The following is a 20,704-nucleotide window of genomic DNA, read 5'->3' as shown; positions in this document are numbered from 1 at the left end:
TGCAATTTCCTTTTCATTTTTTGGTTGAAATTTAAAACTCCACAAAAATCGAGGTTTTTTGTGGATTACTTTATGCAATAGTATTATTACTAGGGGCAACCTTTTAAAAAGAGGTTGGAATGGAAACAAATGTTGTGTTTTTTGTGTGGAAATGATGAATCAATTGACCATTTATTCCATCATTGTTCTGTAGCTAAGTTCATGTGGAGCTTGTTACAATGCAATTTTAATCTAAGAGCTCTTACTGATATGGTCCGAACGTCGTAATCATACTTTACTAGATATGGTGCGATCTATGATGTCTCTTACTGATTTACCGCTATCGTTTTGGGGTTATGCTTTAGAGACGGCCGCATTCACGTTAAATAGGGCACCATCAAAATCCGTTGAGACGACGCCTTTTGAACTGTGGTTTGGCAAGAAACCAAAGTTGTCGTTTCTTAAAGTTTGGGGCTGCGATGCTTATGTGAAAAAGCTTCAACCTGATAAGCTCGAACCCAAATCGGAGAAATGTGTCTTCATAGGATACCCAAAGGAGACTGTTGGGTACACCTTCTATCACAGATCCGAAGGCAAGACATTCGTTGCTAAGAATGGATCCTTTCTAGAGAAGGAGTTTCTCTCGAAAGAAGTGAGTGGGAGGAAAGTAGAACTTGACAAGGTAACTGTACCTGCTCCTTTATTGGAAAGTAGTACATCACAGAAAACTGTTTCTGCGACACCTACACCAATAAGTGAGGAAGCTAATGATGATGATCATGAAACTTCAGATCAAGATACTACTGAACCTCGTAGATCAACCAGAGTAAGATCCGCGCTAGAGTGGTACGGTAATCCTGTTCTGGAAATCATGCTACTAGATCATGATGAACCTACGAACTATGAAGAAGCGATGGTGAGCCCAGATTCCGCAAAGTGGCTTGAAGCCATGAAATCTGAGATGGGATCCATGCATGAGAACAAAGTATGGACTTTGGTTGACTTGCCCGGTGGCGTAGACAACACTCTCCCCTCTCGTTGCTATGCATCACCATGATCTTGCATGTGCGTAGGAAATTTTTTGAAATTACTACGAAACCCTTCACCTGGGTGTCTGGATACTCGGGCATCGATGAGCCCAGCAGCTGGCTTGAGCCCATGGCATGCTTTTCGGTTGCCAGCTCGAAGGAGAAGATCGGTTGCATATGGTGGTAGTTTTGGATAGGTGTGTTCAGGAACTCTATGTCCTTGGGATGAGCCTAAGAAAGAAACAGGGCAGAGTAGAGCGGCTAGTTAGGATGGCAATGCTTCATAGGCTTAAATAGCTGGTTAGTTAGAATGGCATGGTTTATGAGCTAACTACGATGTGGCCTTGTAGTGCTCTGCCTCCAAAAGGATTGAGTGGGTGCCCTCATTCCATGAAGCACCGCTCAGGTCTCTGAGCTTGGACGCGGTGATCCACCTCGCTCTCCACTTCCTGAGGTGGTTGTAGACCTAAGTTGAGGTGACCTCGTGTCCACAAAACTCGAACACTTGCTTTGCAACAGCGTTCAAGTGCACCTCCTTGAAGCCCTTGTCAGTCCTCACCCCGCTAGCTATGATCTCACACATCTTATTAAGCACGAAACTAGGAGGAATGGCTGCCATTTCATGGAGTTCCCCTGCCATCCTTCTTCTCCTTTAAAACTGCCTTTTGAGCAGCAGCATGAGCTACAACATTGGGCTGAGTCGGCACAAACGGGGGAACCGTAGGCGGCACCTTGAAAACGTCTAAATCAGGAGGCATTTGGTCGATGGTAGGTTGGGAGTCCTCGACGTAGGACGCCGGGAACTGGCTCTCAGACAGGACAATGGCCTGACTAAACTCTTGTGTGCTCATCTCCTACAAACATAAGCGTCGTCAACACCATAACACACTACACATCGACAGTAGGAACTACCAATAAACATGGAAAGATCGAACTAATAGTAACACATGCACACATGGATGATCTAGTTCATGATAGCACTACCAAATCCATCAAAGCATACTACAACACAACACAATAGAACACATCACTAATCATGGACACATGGATGATCTAGTTCAACACTTGCACACTAGCATACCCCACATCTAAGCGTACTACCAACCCATCCATGACCACTAGCTATCAATCCTTGCTAGCATGGAAACAACTCCTAGCATGCTTCAAATCCATCACAACTAGCTACTAGTACATCACGGTCACACAGATCGGAAGATCTAACCGTACCACATGGACAGATCTAGCTAGAACTACTAGCGCGGAATGGGTGATTGAACTCACAAACTCCATTGAAGGAGCCGCGGAGGAGGCGCTGGACACGTCGGAGAAGAGGAGCAGTCGATTCGCCGCCGCCGTCAACTGGTCTCCGGAGCAGTTGTGCCGCTTACTTCGTCGTCGATGTGGAACCGCGCCGGAGGGAAAGCTCGAGAGAGGGGAAATGGTGCCGGGAGATTTGCCGCTGCGGTCACCCTGGCTATATAGGGCGACCGAATCAGCAGGCGTTGACGCGAAATCGTCCCGCCGCTTTTTCCGAGACACGCGCTAGCTCCCGCCATCTCCCTGCTCGCAGTTGGTCAGCGTCGCGTCCCCCTTCCCTGCATCGCTCGAGCCACTGGAAACTGTCGATTTGGCTATTCCTAGTGAGTCTGGCAGAGGATTGCTTTAAGGTTCATGTCGGCCAAGATTTTGATGCGGGCCAGGCAACCAAACAACATGTTTTCTTCCCGAGCGGGCCTGGTTGCGCCTAATGCGAGCAACCAAACGCACCCCGAGCTGACTCTGCCTCTGCACGCCCTAGCAGGCTAGTAACTTAGGAGATACGTGAAAAAATACATGCCATCTTTGACATGATATTGCGGATTAGCCTCGATACAATGCAAGAAAAGAAATTTAAAATTAGCATTAAAGATGAACATTGTCATGATTGCCTCTATATATTATGATCATTTTTTTTAAAATTGCACAAATACATTTTTACATTTCATGGATATTTGTTTAAACATGTGAATTGTTTTTAAATGCCATAATTTTTTTTGAATGATATGATCATTTTTACAATTTATTATAGTTTTATGAACATTTAAAAAAATCATGATCATATTTTAAATGTGTGAATATTTTTTAAATACCATAAATATATACTTGAATTATACAAATATTTTCAAGAACTGCAAGAATAAAGATTTATATTTCCATGAACATTTTTAAAAAATATTAGGTATGTGTCTGTGCGTTGCAATGCGGGCAAATATTTATTAACACAATAACACAACCGCACAAGATAAATCTTGATGCAAATTAAATAAACAAAATAAAACTATTTTTGGCTATATAAAGCGTACTTTTTCTTTCATTTATGAAACTGGGAAAATAGGTATGTGCGTGTAATTGATTTGCTTTATTGGATTTCCAAAGATAAAAGATTGATTGAGTATTTAGTTGTCTACACACAGGAAATTCATTCTTATTTGTTTATTTACCAAAGATATCTGACCGGTATCAAGTTTTACTGTAAGAAACAATTTATTTATGGACCATGAGTTTACAGCTATATACATAGATTGATTTGGTTTATTGATGGAGGATGAAAGGTTGGACAAAGGGATGGTGGGAAGAAAATGAAACAGGGAACCTTATGTTCTTTTTATAAGAGAAAAAAAGAAGAGGGAGAGATAGAGAAGAAAAGATTTGCTAAAAGCCAATTGAGGGGGGGGGGGGTGGACGAGAAAAATTGATGGAGGGAGGGAGGTTGGATGAAGGAGTGGTCAGGAGAAGGTGAAAAATGAAATCTTATTTTACCTCTTAATTAAGTAGTAGAGATAAGGGAAGTACTATTTTTCATATATATATAGAATGTTTTTGGTATATAAGTAAAGAAAAGAGAGAGAGAGAGAAAAATGAAGAATGCGCGCCTCGCGCTGGAGCAATTCTGAGGTTGCACCGGTACGGGCCCCCCTTCTTCAGGCGAGCGCTCCTTCTCACCCAAGCTAAGAACATCTCCAGCCGTTGCGCCCTTAAGACGTGCCAAAAATCATTGCTTGGAGGTGAGCCGGTGTTTTTTTCGGCGTGGAGGCGAGCACGTCCCCAGCCGTCGCCCTCAGGTCGGGCCCCAGACGTCCCCACGGTTCGGTCAAATTTCAGCAAATGCGGTTAAATTTTAACAAACACAACATATTTCAGCGAAATTTAGACATTTTTTACATGAATAAAATGGACGGAAAAAACCCTAAACTACGGGCCGAAGTAGGCGCTGAGCAGGGTGTAGTCGTCGCCGGCGTCGTCCTCCGACACGGCCGGCGCCGCTGCTCGACCCCTCGCCCCGGCGCGCTGCTTCACGGCGGCTGCGTTCGGCGACCTCCTCCAGGGCGCGGCGCTGGCGGTCCAGTTCCATGCGCGCGTAGTCCTCGCGCGCCCACTTCAAGGCGGCCTCTTCTTCGTCGGCCTCCTCGGCGAGAGCAGGCTCCGGCTTCACGGCGGCGAGCCCCGACTCCGGCTTCACCGTCGCCAGCCCTGGCTCCCTCTTCGGCTTGACCAGGCGAGGAGGGGCCGAGGAGGAGGAGCCACAGCCGCCGTCGTTGATGACGAGGCCGGCGCCGCGGGTGCGCCTACCAAGCGGCGTCTCGGACGGCTCTGGCTTGACGCTGACCAACGCCGGCGCGCCGGAGGACTGAGAGGAGGATCGGGAGAAGGAGGAGGATGACCATCCCATCATCCTCCTCGGCAGCCACGCGCCGCCGCTCCGAGCGGTCGGGTACTCGAACGGCGGGTCGTTGCCGCCCTCGAGGTGCGCGAGGACGCCGCTGAGCGTGCGGCCCAGGACGCCCCACCACAGGCGGCGGCCCTCGCTGTTGTTGCGGCCGCGCGTCGTCCGCGCGTTGTTGGTGGAGGCGAGCCGCTCCTCCTGCTGGCGTTTGAAGTACGCCGCCCACGCCGCGTGGTTGCCGGTGGCGTACTCCAGGAGCGCCCACTCCGCGACCGTCAGGGATGCCCGCGCACGCTCGATCTCGGCGTGGAAATAGGCGGGTGTCTCGGGGACGGGCAGAGGGGGGACAGGGACCCCGCCGGCGCTGAGCCTCCACCGCGGGAGCGCGTACGTCGGGCGGCGCAGGGTAGTTGGCCTCGTGGAGGAGGTAGGCCTCCCACTCATGCAGCGAGCGGCGGCCGAAACCGTTGGCCGCCGCCGTGTCGCCGAGGTACCTCGCGCTCATGGTTGTCGGGGGGAGAGAGAGGGGCTCGAACGGCGGAGAGAGGGGAGGAAGTGCGGCGGCGAGGAGGGGGGACTGCCGATGCCGATGGATGGGTGCCTCACCGGCGCGGCCAGGGGCGCCTTTATAGCGGCTCAGGGGCGTCCGCGTGCGAACGCGTGGCGGAAGGCGGGGCGGCGTCGCCGCACTTCATCGCCCGTGAATCAATGGCAGGCTGGCCGACGGCAGCTTTGGCATTGATTTCCCGCGGGAAAACCAAGATGATGAGGACGACCAGCCTTCGTCTCACTGACGCGCCGGTCCCGTCACTCTTTTGCGCAAAACGTTCGCGCCGGCGCCCCCGGGCGCCCCCAAGCGCGCCGGGTTCGGGTTGGGTGCGCCGGCGCCAATTTCGGTCCAATCCGGCGATAAACAAACTCTTAGGAGCGCGACTGGGCTGATTTTTCGACATCAACATTAAAAAACAGTCTTGAGAGGGTCTGTTGGGGGCGCGGCTGAAGATGCTCTAACTTCCTGGCCCTGGTCACGCACGGGACACAGCCCACCCCTGCCGTTCGACGGGATGCCCGTGAGGCTGCGACCAAGTGCGGCGGCTGTTACCTTGTGCCGGCAGTAGGGCCGCCGAAGGGCCAGTTCTTTTGCTAACTTTTTTGGGCTTCCAGAATAAGCTGCCCCCTACCTAGCTTATTCTAGAAGTCCAACCAAAATTTTCTTTTTAAAAGCCTACTAGTCAAGTTTTAACTACTAGGCTTCTAAAAAAATAAGTTTGGTACAGCTTCTAGAATAAGCTAGGTAGGAGACAGCTTATTACAGCTTATTCTGGAAGCCATAAAAAAACTGGCCCGAAGTCGGGTCGCGCACCAGCAGGCTAACTCCACCATCGCGGCTGGTCTCGGCGGTCACCTCCCGCCGTGGAACTGACGGCCGAGGTCGCAATGTGCCACCAGGCAGCATAGTGGACGCGCCACCGCAGCATAGTGGTTTCCATTCCTGTGACAAATAAAATTGTAGCAGTGGGCAAATCTGAAAACATGTTGTTCAAAGAAAGAACATAGTTGAGTTGTCGATTCTGTCACCCGTAGGATTTGATCTGATGGATCAAAACAAATCATCCCCACAGCACTGATAGACTCTGCTTGGCAAGATTAGGAAATGAAAGTGAAGTGCCAACACAAGAAATGGAGAAAATTCCTTATTTGACACCAGTGGCGAATGAACTGGGCAGTCTTTAATAGGCTTGAGCCTGTTCTCCAGCAATGAAAAAAGGAAATTAATAGTTAATAGTACATGTTCCTAATAGTATTATTGTAAATTCTAGCCTTCTTTGAACAAAAGAATTGAGACTTGGTGGCTTTTTCTTCACGCCATTGACTTTGAGCCTGCCCTTGATTTTCCTCCAAGATTCGCCACTGTTTGACACTACCTTAAAATGTGGTTCCTTATTTGACCCTGAAGAAACTTTTCTTCCCTATTTGACATGTAGTCTAAATTTCTTTCCTTGCGTGACATTGTTGTCGATTTCGTTAGACTATTTCGTCAAAAAAATTGGATGGACCAAAATACCCCTATGCTAGTCGCTAGCCCACATCGAACAAAAGAAAATATCCCGATCCCGATCTAGTCCCTTTAGTCTCTATTGTTTGACGTGTTTTTGTGCTTGTCACTTTGAGAAAGCTAAGTCCAGTTACAATTTTTTTCAGTGCAAGTTACACATACATTTAGAGTTATTCCTACATGCATGCACACACTTGATTGCCCGGTTCGCACACACGTATACTGGCCGATTACATACGCACATCAGTCTACGTATTTGATCATGTAGCTAGCTAACCTTGCAGATGTAGAGGTCCGGAGCAGTTCCCGTTGACATCTCATCGACTCGTACATATATCTAAACGTCCGCGCCTCAGTTCCAAATACCCGTATACCGGCACCCTGGCCGGTGGTATTATACTTCTCCAAATACCCAAATACTTGACTAATGCATGCATGCATGCACCAGTATAGTCTGGACTGGCCGTGGCGTGTTAAATATGGTTGAGTTCTACTATGTACATGCACGTATACAAATACCCGCTATGGAGCTTGTAGACGGGATTTCATTTCTCTATATTTCTGGGCTGGCCATGGAAGCTATGAGAAGTAACATGCATAGCCTTCGGATTTATATAATTTCCACTTTAACTTTTTTTCATGCACTTTCTCTGATAATCTCTTATGTACACTTGACAAAACAACTTATAGTGCAGAACTGAAGATTTGCCACATTCAGCTCAAGTAACAAGTTTCGTATGTTGAGCTTATCTTCAGACTATCCTCACCATCTTTGCAAGTTTCGTGTAGATCCATAGCATGCTATTTTTTATGCTCCAATCATATAACTTCACAAAGTTTTCTGATAAGACAAAGAGAGTCATTAGATTTAATAATCACATTCTCCCCACTTCAAATCATAAGTGTGTCTACACAGACTATTAGATGTTACAATATTCAAATGTAAAGAAAAGATGTAGTAATATTCAAATATATATTTATATAAATCTCCTTATATTCATTTTTTTTGAAAAGTTTACAAAGTTTTGAAAACTATTTCATATTCTTAACATCCACGTGTTCCTCAAAATAGCTAGCCCGTGCGTGTGCATGGGTTGATGACTAGTGTAACATAATTGTAGATATTGTCATGTACAGATTTTTGGTCACCTTATGCACAAGGGGTAAAAGGGTCTTTTCACGTCTGTCTTTAACACCGTTAGTGAACAAAACACTAGAGTGTCATATTGGGAAAGAAATTTAGAGCAGATGTCAAACAGGGAAGAAAAATTTCTTCAGGGCCAAATAGGGAACCACATTTTAAGGTAGTGTCAAATAAGGAATTCTCTCCAAGAAATGTTATATTTGTTTTCTTTTTTCAACTGACAACGTTATAAGTACCAAATGAGACTATAATACATGTTTGTCGGTGCACATGCATAAAGTGTCACTATCTCCTCCATGTGACAACTAAACAAAGTTAATGATCAAGAAACTACTAACCATTGTGATTAGGCAAGATAGGTCATCTAATCATTGGGAATTATCAATGTTGTTATTTAATGCAATTTATGACACATTACATTTATAAAGGCTCTGTATTGCTAGTGGTCCTCATCTCATTTGGTCTTACAGAGCAGGGCTGCTTATCACCAATTCACCATAATCCAGGATAGATTTTATTCCATCTTTCTACAGTTTGATATGATATCCTGATATCTTTCGATGAACAATCTTTTAAGTCAGCTGTCTTGGGACCATGCATGTTTTTTCTGATGCTGCGGTGAAAAGCATCCCTTTTGCTGCAAGTTCATGTGCAAGCTTTGTGTAATTGTGTTCAGGTTGTACTCTGTTAGGCAGGATATCTCATCTGCATCATATGAGTCGCACCAGGGCCGGCCCTGGGGCATGGCGAGGAGTGCGGCCGCCTAGGGCCCAGCCCAAGCAGGGGCCCATCCGTTTGCATGTCTCTAATAGATATATAAGCATATTAGGAAGAAGAAAAGATAGAGAAAGTAAAAAAGACCAGCCAAGAGACAACCATTCAGCCAGTCACCTACTCCCGCTGCACGACCAAGCTAGGAATTAACTCTGCGGCGAAGATTTTGGCCATGAAATCAGCCAATCTGCTAATATCCTTGATTATCGATCTCAATTAATGCCGGATCTATGCAGCGTGAGATGTGTATCCATTCCATGCAGCCAAAAATCCCATTTAGTTTGGCAAGTATGAGTCGTAGCATGCAATACTCCTTCCCACAAAATTAAAAAGCATGCAACACTCCTTTAATTAGGCCCCATGATGCATCATGCAATACTCCGATTCAAGCTAAAAAAAGCATGCAATACTCCACTAATTAGGCACCGTGCAACCAATGATTTTTCTCGTTAGATGAATCTCGTTGTCGGTTCTTCCGACGGGTCGCAGCCACTACACACCTGCCACAACATTATTGGTTTTTTTAAGGGATACAACATGGCGAGGCGAGAGCCCATGGCCGGTGGAGTTCAGAAGTTCGCACAAGGGCCTCTAAGATGCTAGGCCCGGCCCTGACTCGCACTACAGTATAAGCAGCCGCAGAAAAGCTTGAACCTGTCAGTTCTTTGAGGCCTGACGCCTGAGCCATTTCTCTGTACCCTTGTTTCAATGTTCAATGAATCTTGGTTCTTACACTATGGCCTCGATTATATGCGCATCTTCACATTGAACCACATATCCTGCTGGTTATGATAAGTAGTCTCCATCACTAGAACACTCAAAGATGGACACATGGCATCTCAATCCACTGCCGGCACAATTTATCTTTCTTTGAATGGCAAGCTGCTTTCTGTAGTATACTCGAAGGCAATAAACTGATAGAACTTTGTGCACAAGTATTAGTTAGTTAGTTATATAGAGGTGTTTGGTTCAGAAACTGTAATGGTAATGGAATCAGAATACGGCTGTAAAGGAAACGGGATGAGAAAAACTCAACTTTGTTTGTTTTGTGACCGCAGGTCATGATGACAAGGCTACAGTGGTCTTTCGACCTACAAACCACGCTTCATGTGATCAGCATGTATTTTTTCTTTTCACTATCTCCTTGTCAAAAGAATTTAAATCTTAAATAATTCAGCCTTTGCAACACCACTTTTTAAAGATGAAAAAAAACATATAAAGAATCATATTTGTCACAAGAATTCAACAAAGAGCAACTTTCTTTTTCAACTGCTATTCCAACGAGCGCTCCTTCACATGTTTTCACTCCAGATTAGGCAAACGTCGATAATGTATCAAAATTCTCAAATATTTAATGGAGATATGGCTTTCACACAAGAAAACAAGTCAGCGCGCAATCAGCCGCCACCTCAGTGGCTTCTTTAAAACAAAACAATTCACTTTTATGAAAGTTAATATTCATAATATTCTCTTGCTAATGTTTGTTTCTCATACAAGTTTTATCTACATTCGTGATATTCCAGCAAACCAGCATAATTTAACCCTGCAGACCTATCTCGGTTAATAACGACATTAAACTAACAGGCCCTGGTTACCGTTAGTAATAATAGCCCATACAAATATATGATCCTGGGAACGACTGATCTGACTGACTGGACGGCCAATCCATGTTCATATCTGCAAGTCCCTTCTGCAGCAGGGCTTAAGCCCGCAGCACGCCACCCCATCCACTGAGAAATGCACCACCTCCTTGCCCACATGCTTCCGGGCCACCCCGTCACCTCTCGGGCCCGACTCCCAGGCAGAGTACAGCGACTGGATGGCCTCCTCTGACAGCCCGTTCCGGCTGAGGTCGAGCACCCTCAGTTGCTTCGCCGAGACGAGGGCCTCCGCGAGCTCCTGGACAAACTGGCAGCCGGAATAGGAGTTTCGCTGGCAGGAGCTCGCGCAGCTCCTGGCAGGACCAGAAACTGTACGTCGGTCCTCGTTTGCTGCTTCGTCCTCACTGTCCGCCACCACCATCTTCTCCAGATCGACGTTTTCTGGAGCTACATTGTCGCCTGCTTCGGCGTTGTGGCCGTGTCTGTGCTCGGTGCCTGTCGATACATCCTGCATGTCCTCGTCGAAGTGCAGTGTTCTCTCCAGTGCCAGGTTTGCATTCTCGGCCACGCTCAGCTCCTCCAGTTGATCATTCCCTGGAAGGACCAGAAGATTGTGAGTTTGACGCAGAAGGCGTTGTTTTAAGTATAATATGTAATGTTCTGTTCCTCGCCTGCTAGTGCCTGAATAATTCGAGTAATGCCACCAAGCCCAAGATTGCATCTGTCGAGAGTGAGAGATCTAAGGCTGCACTGGGGATTTGCAAGTATTGCCCCAACAGCATCACATCCCTGCATTGTTAATGGAATTTCCTCCGAGATTCAAGTCAAGAATATTAATGGAATTTCCTCCGAGATTCAAGTCAAGAATATTAACTCTAGAAAATATCTGAGGATAGGAAGGATCATGGGGACCAAAATGACGTAGACCAAATTATCTGAGGATAGGAAGCAAACCTCCATGTTAATGGAATTTCCTCCGAGATTCAAGTCAAGAATATTAACTCTAGAAAGATTTGTACAGATCTGTGAGAATTCAGGAGTTGTGAGCCCGCAGTTGGATAAATCCAACCTCATCAATTCTTGGGACGCACTAGATAATGCCTCGGTGAGCCTAATTGTTCCTCCCTGCAGAAAGAAATTCATCCATAAGGCATCATGTTCGCTACAAGCTGTAAATACTGACCATATATGGAAAACAGACTCACAGGTTCAATGGAAGTTCCACCTAGCAGAAATCCAGATAGACTCAAGGATTGTGCAAGTAGACACAGTTTATCAACCATTAACTTGTTCAGTTTTATACCAGTTAAGCTTAGTTGTGAAAACCTGCAGTGATCAAATCCATAGTTGGTTCATTATTTCACCACAACTCATAGCTGTCAACAGTGATGGAACAATGTCTGCCAACCTTTTCAAAGAAGCCAGTTTGGAGAGAAGGTTAAGCATTGTGTTGCCAGAAATTGGATTGTTTTTTCCTGTCAGAGGTATGGAATTTTGAAGATGCCGAGCGTTTATACATGAAGATGGCTAGTTATATACAACAGAGGCAACAATGTACCTATCGAGAGATGTGAAAGTACCGAGCCTTCATGTAGTGCATCTGCCATTTTCTGAACTGTTCTTGATGTGATAGAACACTGCTCAACATCCAAGCTAAAAAGTGCTGTCACAAGTGGAAACAAAACATGCATTCTATAAGAGGAAAGTAGTGGTGTACACTGAGAAAAAACAAGATGGCAAAAACTCCCAAAGGTGCAAACAAAGGTCTGCTGTTGCAGATAAACACAAAAAGCCTATTGTTTCTGCAGCCCCCTAAACATATAACGCACTTAATACTGGGTATTGAGACTCACACATACCTTTGCACTTTTGTAGGATTGTGAAAAGATAAGAGCTGCAACCATCTGTGAGGCGATTCCCAGCCAGATTAAGTACTTCCAGTCGTTCAGTCATAACAGCACACTCACAGATCTGTTCATCAGTAAATTATGGACCAAATATGAATTCAGAACTAACTGTCATTCCACTTTGATATGCAGGTTTTTGTAATAGGAAAAAACACCTGAAATAAAGCAGTTGGACCAAATCGATTGCAATGTAAATCCAGTGTCAAGCCACCATATGTTTGGGATGACGAAGCAAATATTTGTTGAAGGCTTTCAATTGTTTCATTTCCTGCAATTCATACACAATGCTTAATCAGTCTACGATGATCCTTTAAGGGTAGTCTAGGGTGTACAGGTGACTAATGCAGCACACTCTGTGTCACAGAGCTAAAGGCGCTTTCCATTTACCTATTAAGTCTATAACTGTCTTTCTGCCAAACTCATGATGCTTAAATTAAACACATACTGGAAATAAGCAGAGATACTGAAAAATGATACCTAGCATGTTATGAGAAAGATCCAACATGGCTATTGTTTTATGTGATCTTAGGGCTTCAAGAAGAGGTGAAATCGACAAATCTTGCAGTCCACAATCAGACAGAATGATTTCATCTTCAGAGACCTGTTGTTGGGAAACAGAAGGCCAGTAAAACATTTAGCTTTGACAAGTTAGTCAGACCTGATTTACGAAATTATAAATGAAAACAAGTAATATAAATCCAACAAACTTACTTCAAGATTATACAATTTTTTCAATAGCTTCTTATTTGGTGCTTCTGACAACTTTGTGCAGAAATCGATGTACAATTTCATCAACCGCTTTGGCACCCAATCTTCATAATAAATATGGACATTAGACTTTTAATAGAATAGGTCGGCATGCAGCACAAAAAAATATACATGAGAACACAGGTATAGGTGTTGAGTGAAATTTGTCCGTATAGAGAGCACAGGTGAGGACAATGAGACCAACACAAGTCTTGCTTCAGCATTGAAAAAACACAATATAAAGTAAAGCAAGTAGATGAATTTAATCAAACACTTTCTTTCAAGCAGAAGAGATCAAAACTTCATACAGTGAACCAAACCCTTTCCCTAACAAAAAGGGTTTAACTCATCAGCCCTTTACATGTGTCAATGACAGACCCACGTGTCATAAGAAACAAACCTAGATTGAATGCTGCTGAGATTGCAATCAGAAACTTGGAGTTAGGTAGGTGTCATTTCTTGCTAGATTAGAATTTAACCAGTAGCATAACCAGCATAACAGTACATTGTATAAAATTTAAACTCCTATGAGCTAGTGCAGCACAACTACAGATGCATTTTAAAACTTTGTGCAAATTGTGAGGGAGACTTCTGGACTTTAAATAAGCAGTATTGTTGTATTTGACAATTCAGATTATTTAGCATACAGAAAAATACATTCAGTAATTTCACATTCCCTGCTATTTTAGGCTATTAGCACGAAGAATATAGAACCAAGCAACCATAATGTATTGTGCTCAGTTTACTTCAATCATCAAATCAGTGTCCCTTAAATATTTAATGCATATTCACCGCCAACAAAAAGGATGCCAAAATCAAAATGGTTCTCATATGTCCTAGAGACATAAGACTCATGCAACAACAGCAGTTCTATGAACAAAGTTGAGTATGCTGAACCCATACCATCAACAAAAGCATCAATGCACTTCTGTTCAGAAGCAAGTTGACCAATATAATCAATTGATTCTGCACCATCCAGTACATTCCCACAACACTTGAGCTCCCCAATAATAGGCAACAAGCCTACAAAGTAAGATAAACGTAAGTTCCAACAGAAAAGAAAGAAACAAGAGGTTGTTCCCTAGCAAATATGACACCATAAGAACCACAAGAACTAACCCACCGCAAACTGTCTCCTGTAACATATTAGGCACATACATGAATCTTGGATAAATAGCTAAGACATGGTATACACAGAGTTTATTCTCACGTACTGGAAAACATGTTACTAGGGAACAATAACTGTATTTCCAGATAAGCTGAACAGTTGATACAGTTCAAGAACTGAACAATCAGATATGTATTACTGGACAAATGGGCCAAATATCACAACATATGCATATAACAGCTGAAGGAAGAACCAAAGAATGCATCGCCACAGAAGGACATTCTATATTTCTTCAACAACAACACAAGATAACTAGATAAGAGTAATGGTAAAAGTTATGGAGATGGCTTCTCAAGTTCACCTCCCTCCCTCTACCTCCAATATTTTCATAATGAGAATATTAAAGGCGAAGCCACTGGCATAGAAGATTGAATACAATTCCCATCAAAGAAAATATTGTTAAAAAAAACCTTAATGGGCATACTGCATGACTTGTCAAAATTTAGAAAACAAGGGCAAACCTTTGGAGCTCTTTTCATCAGGAATCTGAAGGTAGTATACACATGCCACTTCAACTTTAAGAGACTCAATGTTAAAAGCAGCCTCACATATGCAAGCATTTACATCCAAATACACCAGATGCTGACCAATTCTGAACGCCAAATGTTGCTGCAAATTAAGGATCTCATCATATTTAATAATTTAAATCACAGACCACAACGAATATCCATAATTGGAGCAGTTGTTGTACTCGCAAGTAAGGGCGCTAAGAACTACATCTAGATCATTTCTAGATTTCGAATCGACACAAGTGGAATGTTTCAGATGATCTGAAAACTAATCCTAGATAAGCTCCAATGTGAATATGGGATACAGCTCGCTTCAACAACAAAGTGTTTTGACATGTAGGCACTGTACAGCACTGATACACATCGAGAGTAGTGTCATTCAAGGGTAGGTTCACATGTCAACTGCCTGCCCTATGATTGATATTTCTAATTGTTCTGCAAATAGTAGCTTAAGACAAGTTTAACTTGCATTGAGTGTCTACACTGGCGGAGCTACAGATATGCTGGGCAGGCCAGTCTAAAGGAAAGCCCAAAATGTTCTCACATGGCCCAATTTTGCTCACACTTCACTGATTTCTTCCTGGGCTGGGCTGGCCATGGCCTTGTTTTACTTGCACACAGCTCCAACACTGAGTGTCTGGTTCATGCAACAAACAGAAAAGGGGAAGTACAAACATATGGACATTCAAAAGTTAACGCTGGATGTCAGAAAATAAACGTTCCATTTGACATATGGATCCCTTCTAATGTATTTCACCACTCAATGACATCTAAAGTGGTGAAGTTACCAGCTGACTAAGGCATTATGGAAAAGTAAAAAAAAAAAGGATAGAGCAACGAAAAGCACAATTGCCATATGCTTTTCAGCGATCCTGGAAAGACTGAATTTGCAATAATACTTACATGATCAGCATCTGTGGATAGGAGGCCGACAGCATTTTGACCATGTGGTTGACTATGAGATGCAGGAGTACAAATTCTGGAACCACTTGCTGCTGGCTTGGATGAAGACACCTTTCCTCCACTAGAAGCTCCTATTTCCAGTCCATCATTACCATGACCAGTGGGGCTACTTGATTTGAATGAGCATATACTTTCCTCAGCAGGGCAGGGTGTGCAGATACTGTACACATCCCTGGGTTCAGTAGGGTCTACCTGCAGATGAGTACTAGTTATCGCTCAAAAGAAATAAAAACAATCACCATCTCTTTATGTTTTTACCAACATCTGATGGGATACATGGTAAGGAACATATGTAAGAATAATATCTCTCAACATATCAAGAATGTAAAATTATATAAATCTCAAGAGATAAGCTTTGTATAACCTGATTCCTGTTGTTTGTTCCATTTGCTATGTCCTCTGTTGGTCATAGAAAAATGTATGCAAATAATTAGGAGACAGTTACCAGGCATTCCAAAAACTAAAGGTGTACAATGTTCATAAGTCATGCACCTGATGTAGACAGACTATCTGTTTGATTAGTTCGCTTCTTTTTTGATTGATCAATTTCAGGACTCTCATCAGCTTCATCGTCTGATATAAACACACGGACACGTCTTTTGCCAGACTGGTTACTGCATGATTTACTTAAAACTTCTCTAGTGTGCTCATCCATATGACATGATCTATCAACCTTCTTCTGGATGCTATGTATCTTGGATGCCTTTGTATTGGATGAGCTCCTACTTCTATGAACCAGTGAAGCAAGAGTAACATGATCATCAGGTTCCTCAGAACATGCATTTGCAGCATGCCCATCACTGTCCTCTTGATCAAGCATTTTATCAGATGCATCACCACCTTCAGATTCAGTTTCCGAGCAATAATCACTTACAGTATCCCTTAATCCGTGCTGATTCAATATCTGCTTCAAGTTATCTATTTTTTGATGTACCTGCCTGAAGAAAAAGTAAATCCATTTTATGACAGGTCTGGATAAATTAGCTTTCTTCTATCCAACATCTGTACGTAACTTACTTGGCATCTTCTACACTATCAAATCTGACCATGTGACTGTAATGCATGTTCTCGAGGGCAGAAAGTTGCACATTTGGCAGATTCCCTTCCACAGCAATTCTGAATATCATTGAAATGCAAGTATCAGAATCTATAGGTGGAGGCAAAATGCAATGATGACCACATGCATTTCCAGACTTACCAGAACATATACCAGATAGATAATAGATCACATGTACACATACACAAGAGAACAACATGGCACAAAACTAGAACAACAGTATGGCATTGAAAATAATAATTACCACAGTACCCTAGCTAAGTAGCTATACAGATAAAAGGCACACGTTTAAACTTCCTTGGGATTTTATACAACACATGCTACAGGACGTATTATATTAGTCTATAATGGTCCACGATTCTGGCCAGTTATGTTAATAATAAGATTTCAAAATTGTTGTGTGGTGCCCTTGTAGGTCTGTCACTACAAGTCATTTTCTCAAAGCAAACTACACGATTACAATACCTTATGTAGGAGTATGTATTTGAATGCTCAGCATCTTCGATGTATGCAAAAGGGTTGAGTTGTCTGACATGTGTTGGACATTGTACAAAACTCATGCACAGCCTCAATTAGGATATATGGCTGCCACAGAATACTGGCACTCCATATTCTTAACAGGCTTTCAAAACGGTGTCATTGTTCATATATTCAGCAATAGGGTGTTTCAGTGGATCAAAACAACATGTTCGTAGATAAGCCACCCATGTCATAACCTATGTGCTCTTTGTAACCACTAAAATTTAATCCGCCATATTTCTACTTTGCAAGATTGCGAGTGTGTTTGAATAATTATTGTAGATAAGAAGGCACGGAGATATTGCCTGTAGCCTTCTTCAAAAGCTTGCAACGCACCAGCCCAGTCACCACAAGAATCAAGAACATTACCAATGTTCACTTTTGCCAATGCTTGCCCCTGAAATTTCATGTATCCAAGGTGAGCAGGATATGGAACTGTTAGCACCAAGTAGAAGTTTGCAAACAGGAAGGTAGTTTTATTATTAGGTAGCAGGAATGCCAACATAAACACAAATATAACTAAGGGAACATAAACTAACCTCTAAGTTTCCAATCGATCGATACATGTTCCAGCTTTTCATGTACCATTTACGAGCTTTGCCGAAGATTCTAAGCTTTTGGTATGATTCTCCTATGGACAAAAGAGCATCACTCTGTTTTTCCTTCTCACGAAGTTCATTTGTTACTCTCTTTTTCCCTTTCGAAAATTCCTTGTGCTGGAAAGCAGATAATTTATATCAGAATTAAGACATTTACGTATTTTCATCACTGCCGCCTAATAATTAATGTTATTGGAGTATGCAGAGGCACACTCAGCATGTTTTGTTTTTTCACCTTTGATTCGTCAGAACTGTTTTTCAACTTCAGTTCTGAAATTTGAACCAAGATTTTGTTCACCAATTGAAAATAAACAAGAATTTATCAATCCCTTTTAGTCCTTAGTGCAATGCAAAAACGTGTAAAAATCTACATGCAGTTCAGCAAGTGCCTGTACAAAATAGAGCCAAATAAATTCAGCATAACATGAATAGTTGGGACTCAGGAACATGGGCAGAATAATTCTGACAGGAGGCTTATAATAAAACATGGATATTTATTTTGACTTAAAGATAGCATCTAACGAGGTACTCTACCGTCATCCACAGGATTGGCCAAGCCAACCAAACCGTTAAAATTATGTCCAGTTATGCATAAATGTCGGAACAATACTGGAACATTTTTCTAAATAGAATTTAAGTTCAGATAGTTAGATATTGCTCACTTCACTAAACACTTACTTTTGGCCATGCAGATATCATTCTTGCCTTTTCAATAAGATTATCCAGCCATGCATGCTGCTCACAGAGGAGTTTTCTCTCCTTCGGTGTTCCACGAGCATTGGAAGTATCTCTGACAAGCTTTTTCAGTTTCTGCTCGTCTTTCTTCAACTCTTCAAGAACTTCAGCTGCTTTCGTAACAGTTTCAATATTCTGATGAATTTGATCAACTAGTGCATCTTCATCTTCCAAACCCTTTGTTATATGAAGGGCTTTTTCGTAGCAAAGTTTTGCATCGTCATACTTTTGAATCCGAGAATGCAACTCCCCAAGATTTATAAATCCCTTTGCCTCACCTTGAATATGGTCTATGTTTCTACATATAGCTATGTCCTTCTCGATATGAACCTTGGCTTTGTTCCAGTTGCGTAACTCGGTATAAACATTTCCTAGATTATGATGGAGCCTAGTGCGAGCATCATCATACTGATTTACCTCTTCTTCATCACATATTTTCAAACCCTGGTTAAGTAGTTGCTCAGCTTCTTCAAAGTTATCAAGATCTAGTTCAAGCATTCCCAAATTATTGTATGCGTCAATGAGCTCCTTCAGGTAGGGTGATTTTCCAGACGAGGCATTCTCTCTTAGACCCTTTACCAGTTTCATGGCAGCTTTGAAATACTTCTTGGCATTCCGTATGGCACTGTGGTCATTTTCAGAACTTAGAAGAATTTCATGGTAGGTCCTCCCAAGCTGGGTACAAGCTCGCTGCTGCTCAACAAGGTTATCGGTGTCCTTGGCAAGTTGTAGGTGCTTCTTCTGTGAAGCATGCAAACATGGAGGAAAAAGGACATGTTTTTATGACTTGATGTAGTAGAAACCAAACCAGATAGTTTGGGTTAAAAAGGTAATTGTGAACATTACCTAAATAAACAACAACAGAAATGAAACAAGAGATCAGACCTTATTACACTAGTGTAGTGAGCAAATAACCTGAAATGTCATATTTTTTATTTGTACGGTTACTGAAAGGGCAAATGGAAGTTTAAAGCAACTAACTAAACTAACAGTATGGCCTCGGCAAAAAATAAAACTAACGATATGGGACTAAACTCATCAGCAGCAGGCATCCACAAATACACCAACTTGTGCCTCGGAGAATGGTCTTACATGCAGCATCCGCAACCGTGGTCACTGGATGTGAGGTGCTAGTTTATTTATTATTATTTGACATATTAACAAAAGTGAACTTTACTAGCAGCAAATTTACACAGCTCAACACTAGGTGCACCCACAAGCTCTGCTGACACAGATGAGTCGATCTACAAAAACACCACCGGGCGCATTGAAACAAGCAAAACTCCAGCCGAATGCCCGGCAGACCAGTGCCAAACATTTCAAATGCGTGGTCAGATCAATTGATGTAAATTCAATACAGTGATTTCAACAGCCTAGCCTGATGCTTGCCACTGAGTTGTTCATTCAAATATAAACAGTGATATACTAGCAACAGCCCTCCTCGCATTCTAAAACTCAAAATCTTGGATCAGAATTAGACAGCTCGGGCATCCGGTCCGGCCAAGCGCAGGTGATTTCGGTCCGGGAGCGGTGGCGGGCGGGCGGGCGTACCTGGTAGGTGAGGGCCTGGGGGAATTGGCCGAGGCGGAGGTGGACCTCGCCGAGCGACTGGCAGGACTCGAGCAGGTGGCGCTGCGGGAGGTACTTGACGGTGACGTCGTAGTCGAGGCGCAGCCAGCGGAGCGCCTCGACGTACTCGCCGCGGCGCTTGTGGATGTCGCCGATGACGTTGGCCCACCGCGCCTCCTCCTCCCGGTTCCCCTCCGACACCGCCTCCCGGTACCCGCGCCTCGCGCCCCTCAGCTCCTCCTCCTCCTCCCTCGCCCGCCCGCCGCCGCGCGCCATCACCCCCGCCGCGCGCGCTAGGGTTCCGGCCTGGATTTTTTTTCTTCCCCCTTCCTCTCCTCCGGGATTGGGGATTTCCTTTTTTTTCTTCGGCTCTGGTTTGGGGATTTCGGAGGGGGCGAAATGGAGGGAGGGAGGGAGGGAGCCTCGTCCCGCCAAAATGTTTCGGGGGCGCCGTCCTGTTGCTCTTCCTGGGCCGTGCTACCGTTGGGCCGCCATCACTGACCTGAGGAATTGCACCAGTTAAAAGCCCAAACTCCATTCCCAGTCTGGTGGGTTTGTGTTTTTATTTTATTTTTCTTAAAGGAAGCTGCATAGGGTGACAGTGCCTTTTTTTCTTCTTTGTTACTTATTATGGTGGCAGCGTCTT

At 43.6% G+C, this 20,704-nt stretch overlaps 1 protein-coding gene across 2 annotated transcripts; it reads right to left on the bottom strand.

Annotated features, from left to right (window-relative positions):
- Positions 1-10,104: 10,104 nt before the first annotated feature.
- On the bottom strand, positions 10,105-20,447 carry LOC123128664 (protein TONSOKU). Of its 2 annotated transcripts, none has more exons than XM_044548726.1 (20): positions 20,041-20,446; positions 18,433-19,230; positions 17,695-17,871; positions 17,461-17,552; positions 16,597-16,695; positions 16,072-16,517; positions 15,944-15,978; positions 15,520-15,771; positions 14,569-14,716; positions 13,843-13,962; positions 12,904-13,004; positions 12,670-12,793; positions 12,348-12,460; positions 12,145-12,256; positions 11,844-11,948; positions 11,694-11,760; positions 11,491-11,611; positions 11,240-11,410; positions 10,957-11,074; positions 10,105-10,879 (listed from the first exon to the last, which is right to left on the bottom strand). In XM_044548726.1, the coding sequence occupies exons 1-20, from the start codon at positions 20,332-20,334 to the stop codon at positions 10,356-10,358; spliced, it is 4,017 nt and encodes a 1,338-aa protein (XP_044404661.1). In that variant the 5' UTR covers positions 20,335-20,446; the 3' UTR covers positions 10,105-10,355. The 2 variants fall into 2 exon arrangements, with proteins under 2 accessions (XP_044404661.1, XP_044404662.1); XM_044548727.1 differs by having other exon boundaries at positions 10,650-10,879; positions 11,160-11,410; positions 20,041-20,447.
- Between the last annotated feature and the right edge of the window lie 257 nt (positions 20,448-20,704).

This window comes from Triticum aestivum, chromosome 6A (genome assembly GCF_018294505.1).
Source record: "Triticum aestivum cultivar Chinese Spring chromosome 6A, IWGSC CS RefSeq v2.1, whole genome shotgun sequence".
In the NCBI taxonomy this organism is placed as follows: domain Eukaryota; kingdom Viridiplantae; phylum Streptophyta; class Magnoliopsida; order Poales; family Poaceae; genus Triticum; species Triticum aestivum.
The sequence above is the reverse complement of the archived record's forward strand: the minus strand, read 5'-3'. Positions and strand labels throughout refer to the sequence as shown.

Coding starts and splice junctions, on each gene's coding strand:
- LOC123128664 (XM_044548726.1), bottom strand. CDS start 20,334: ATGGCGCGCGGCGGCGGGCGGGCGAGGGAGGAGGAGGAGGAGCTGAGG. Junction 17,553..17,694: donor GATCGATTGGAAACTTAGAG/GTTAGTTTATGT, acceptor ATGAAATTTCAG/GGGCAAGCATTGGCAAAAGT. Junction 13,963..14,568: donor TGATGAAAAGAGCTCCAAAG/GTTTGCCCTTGT, acceptor CTTACTTTGTAG/GCTTGTTGCCTATTATTGGG.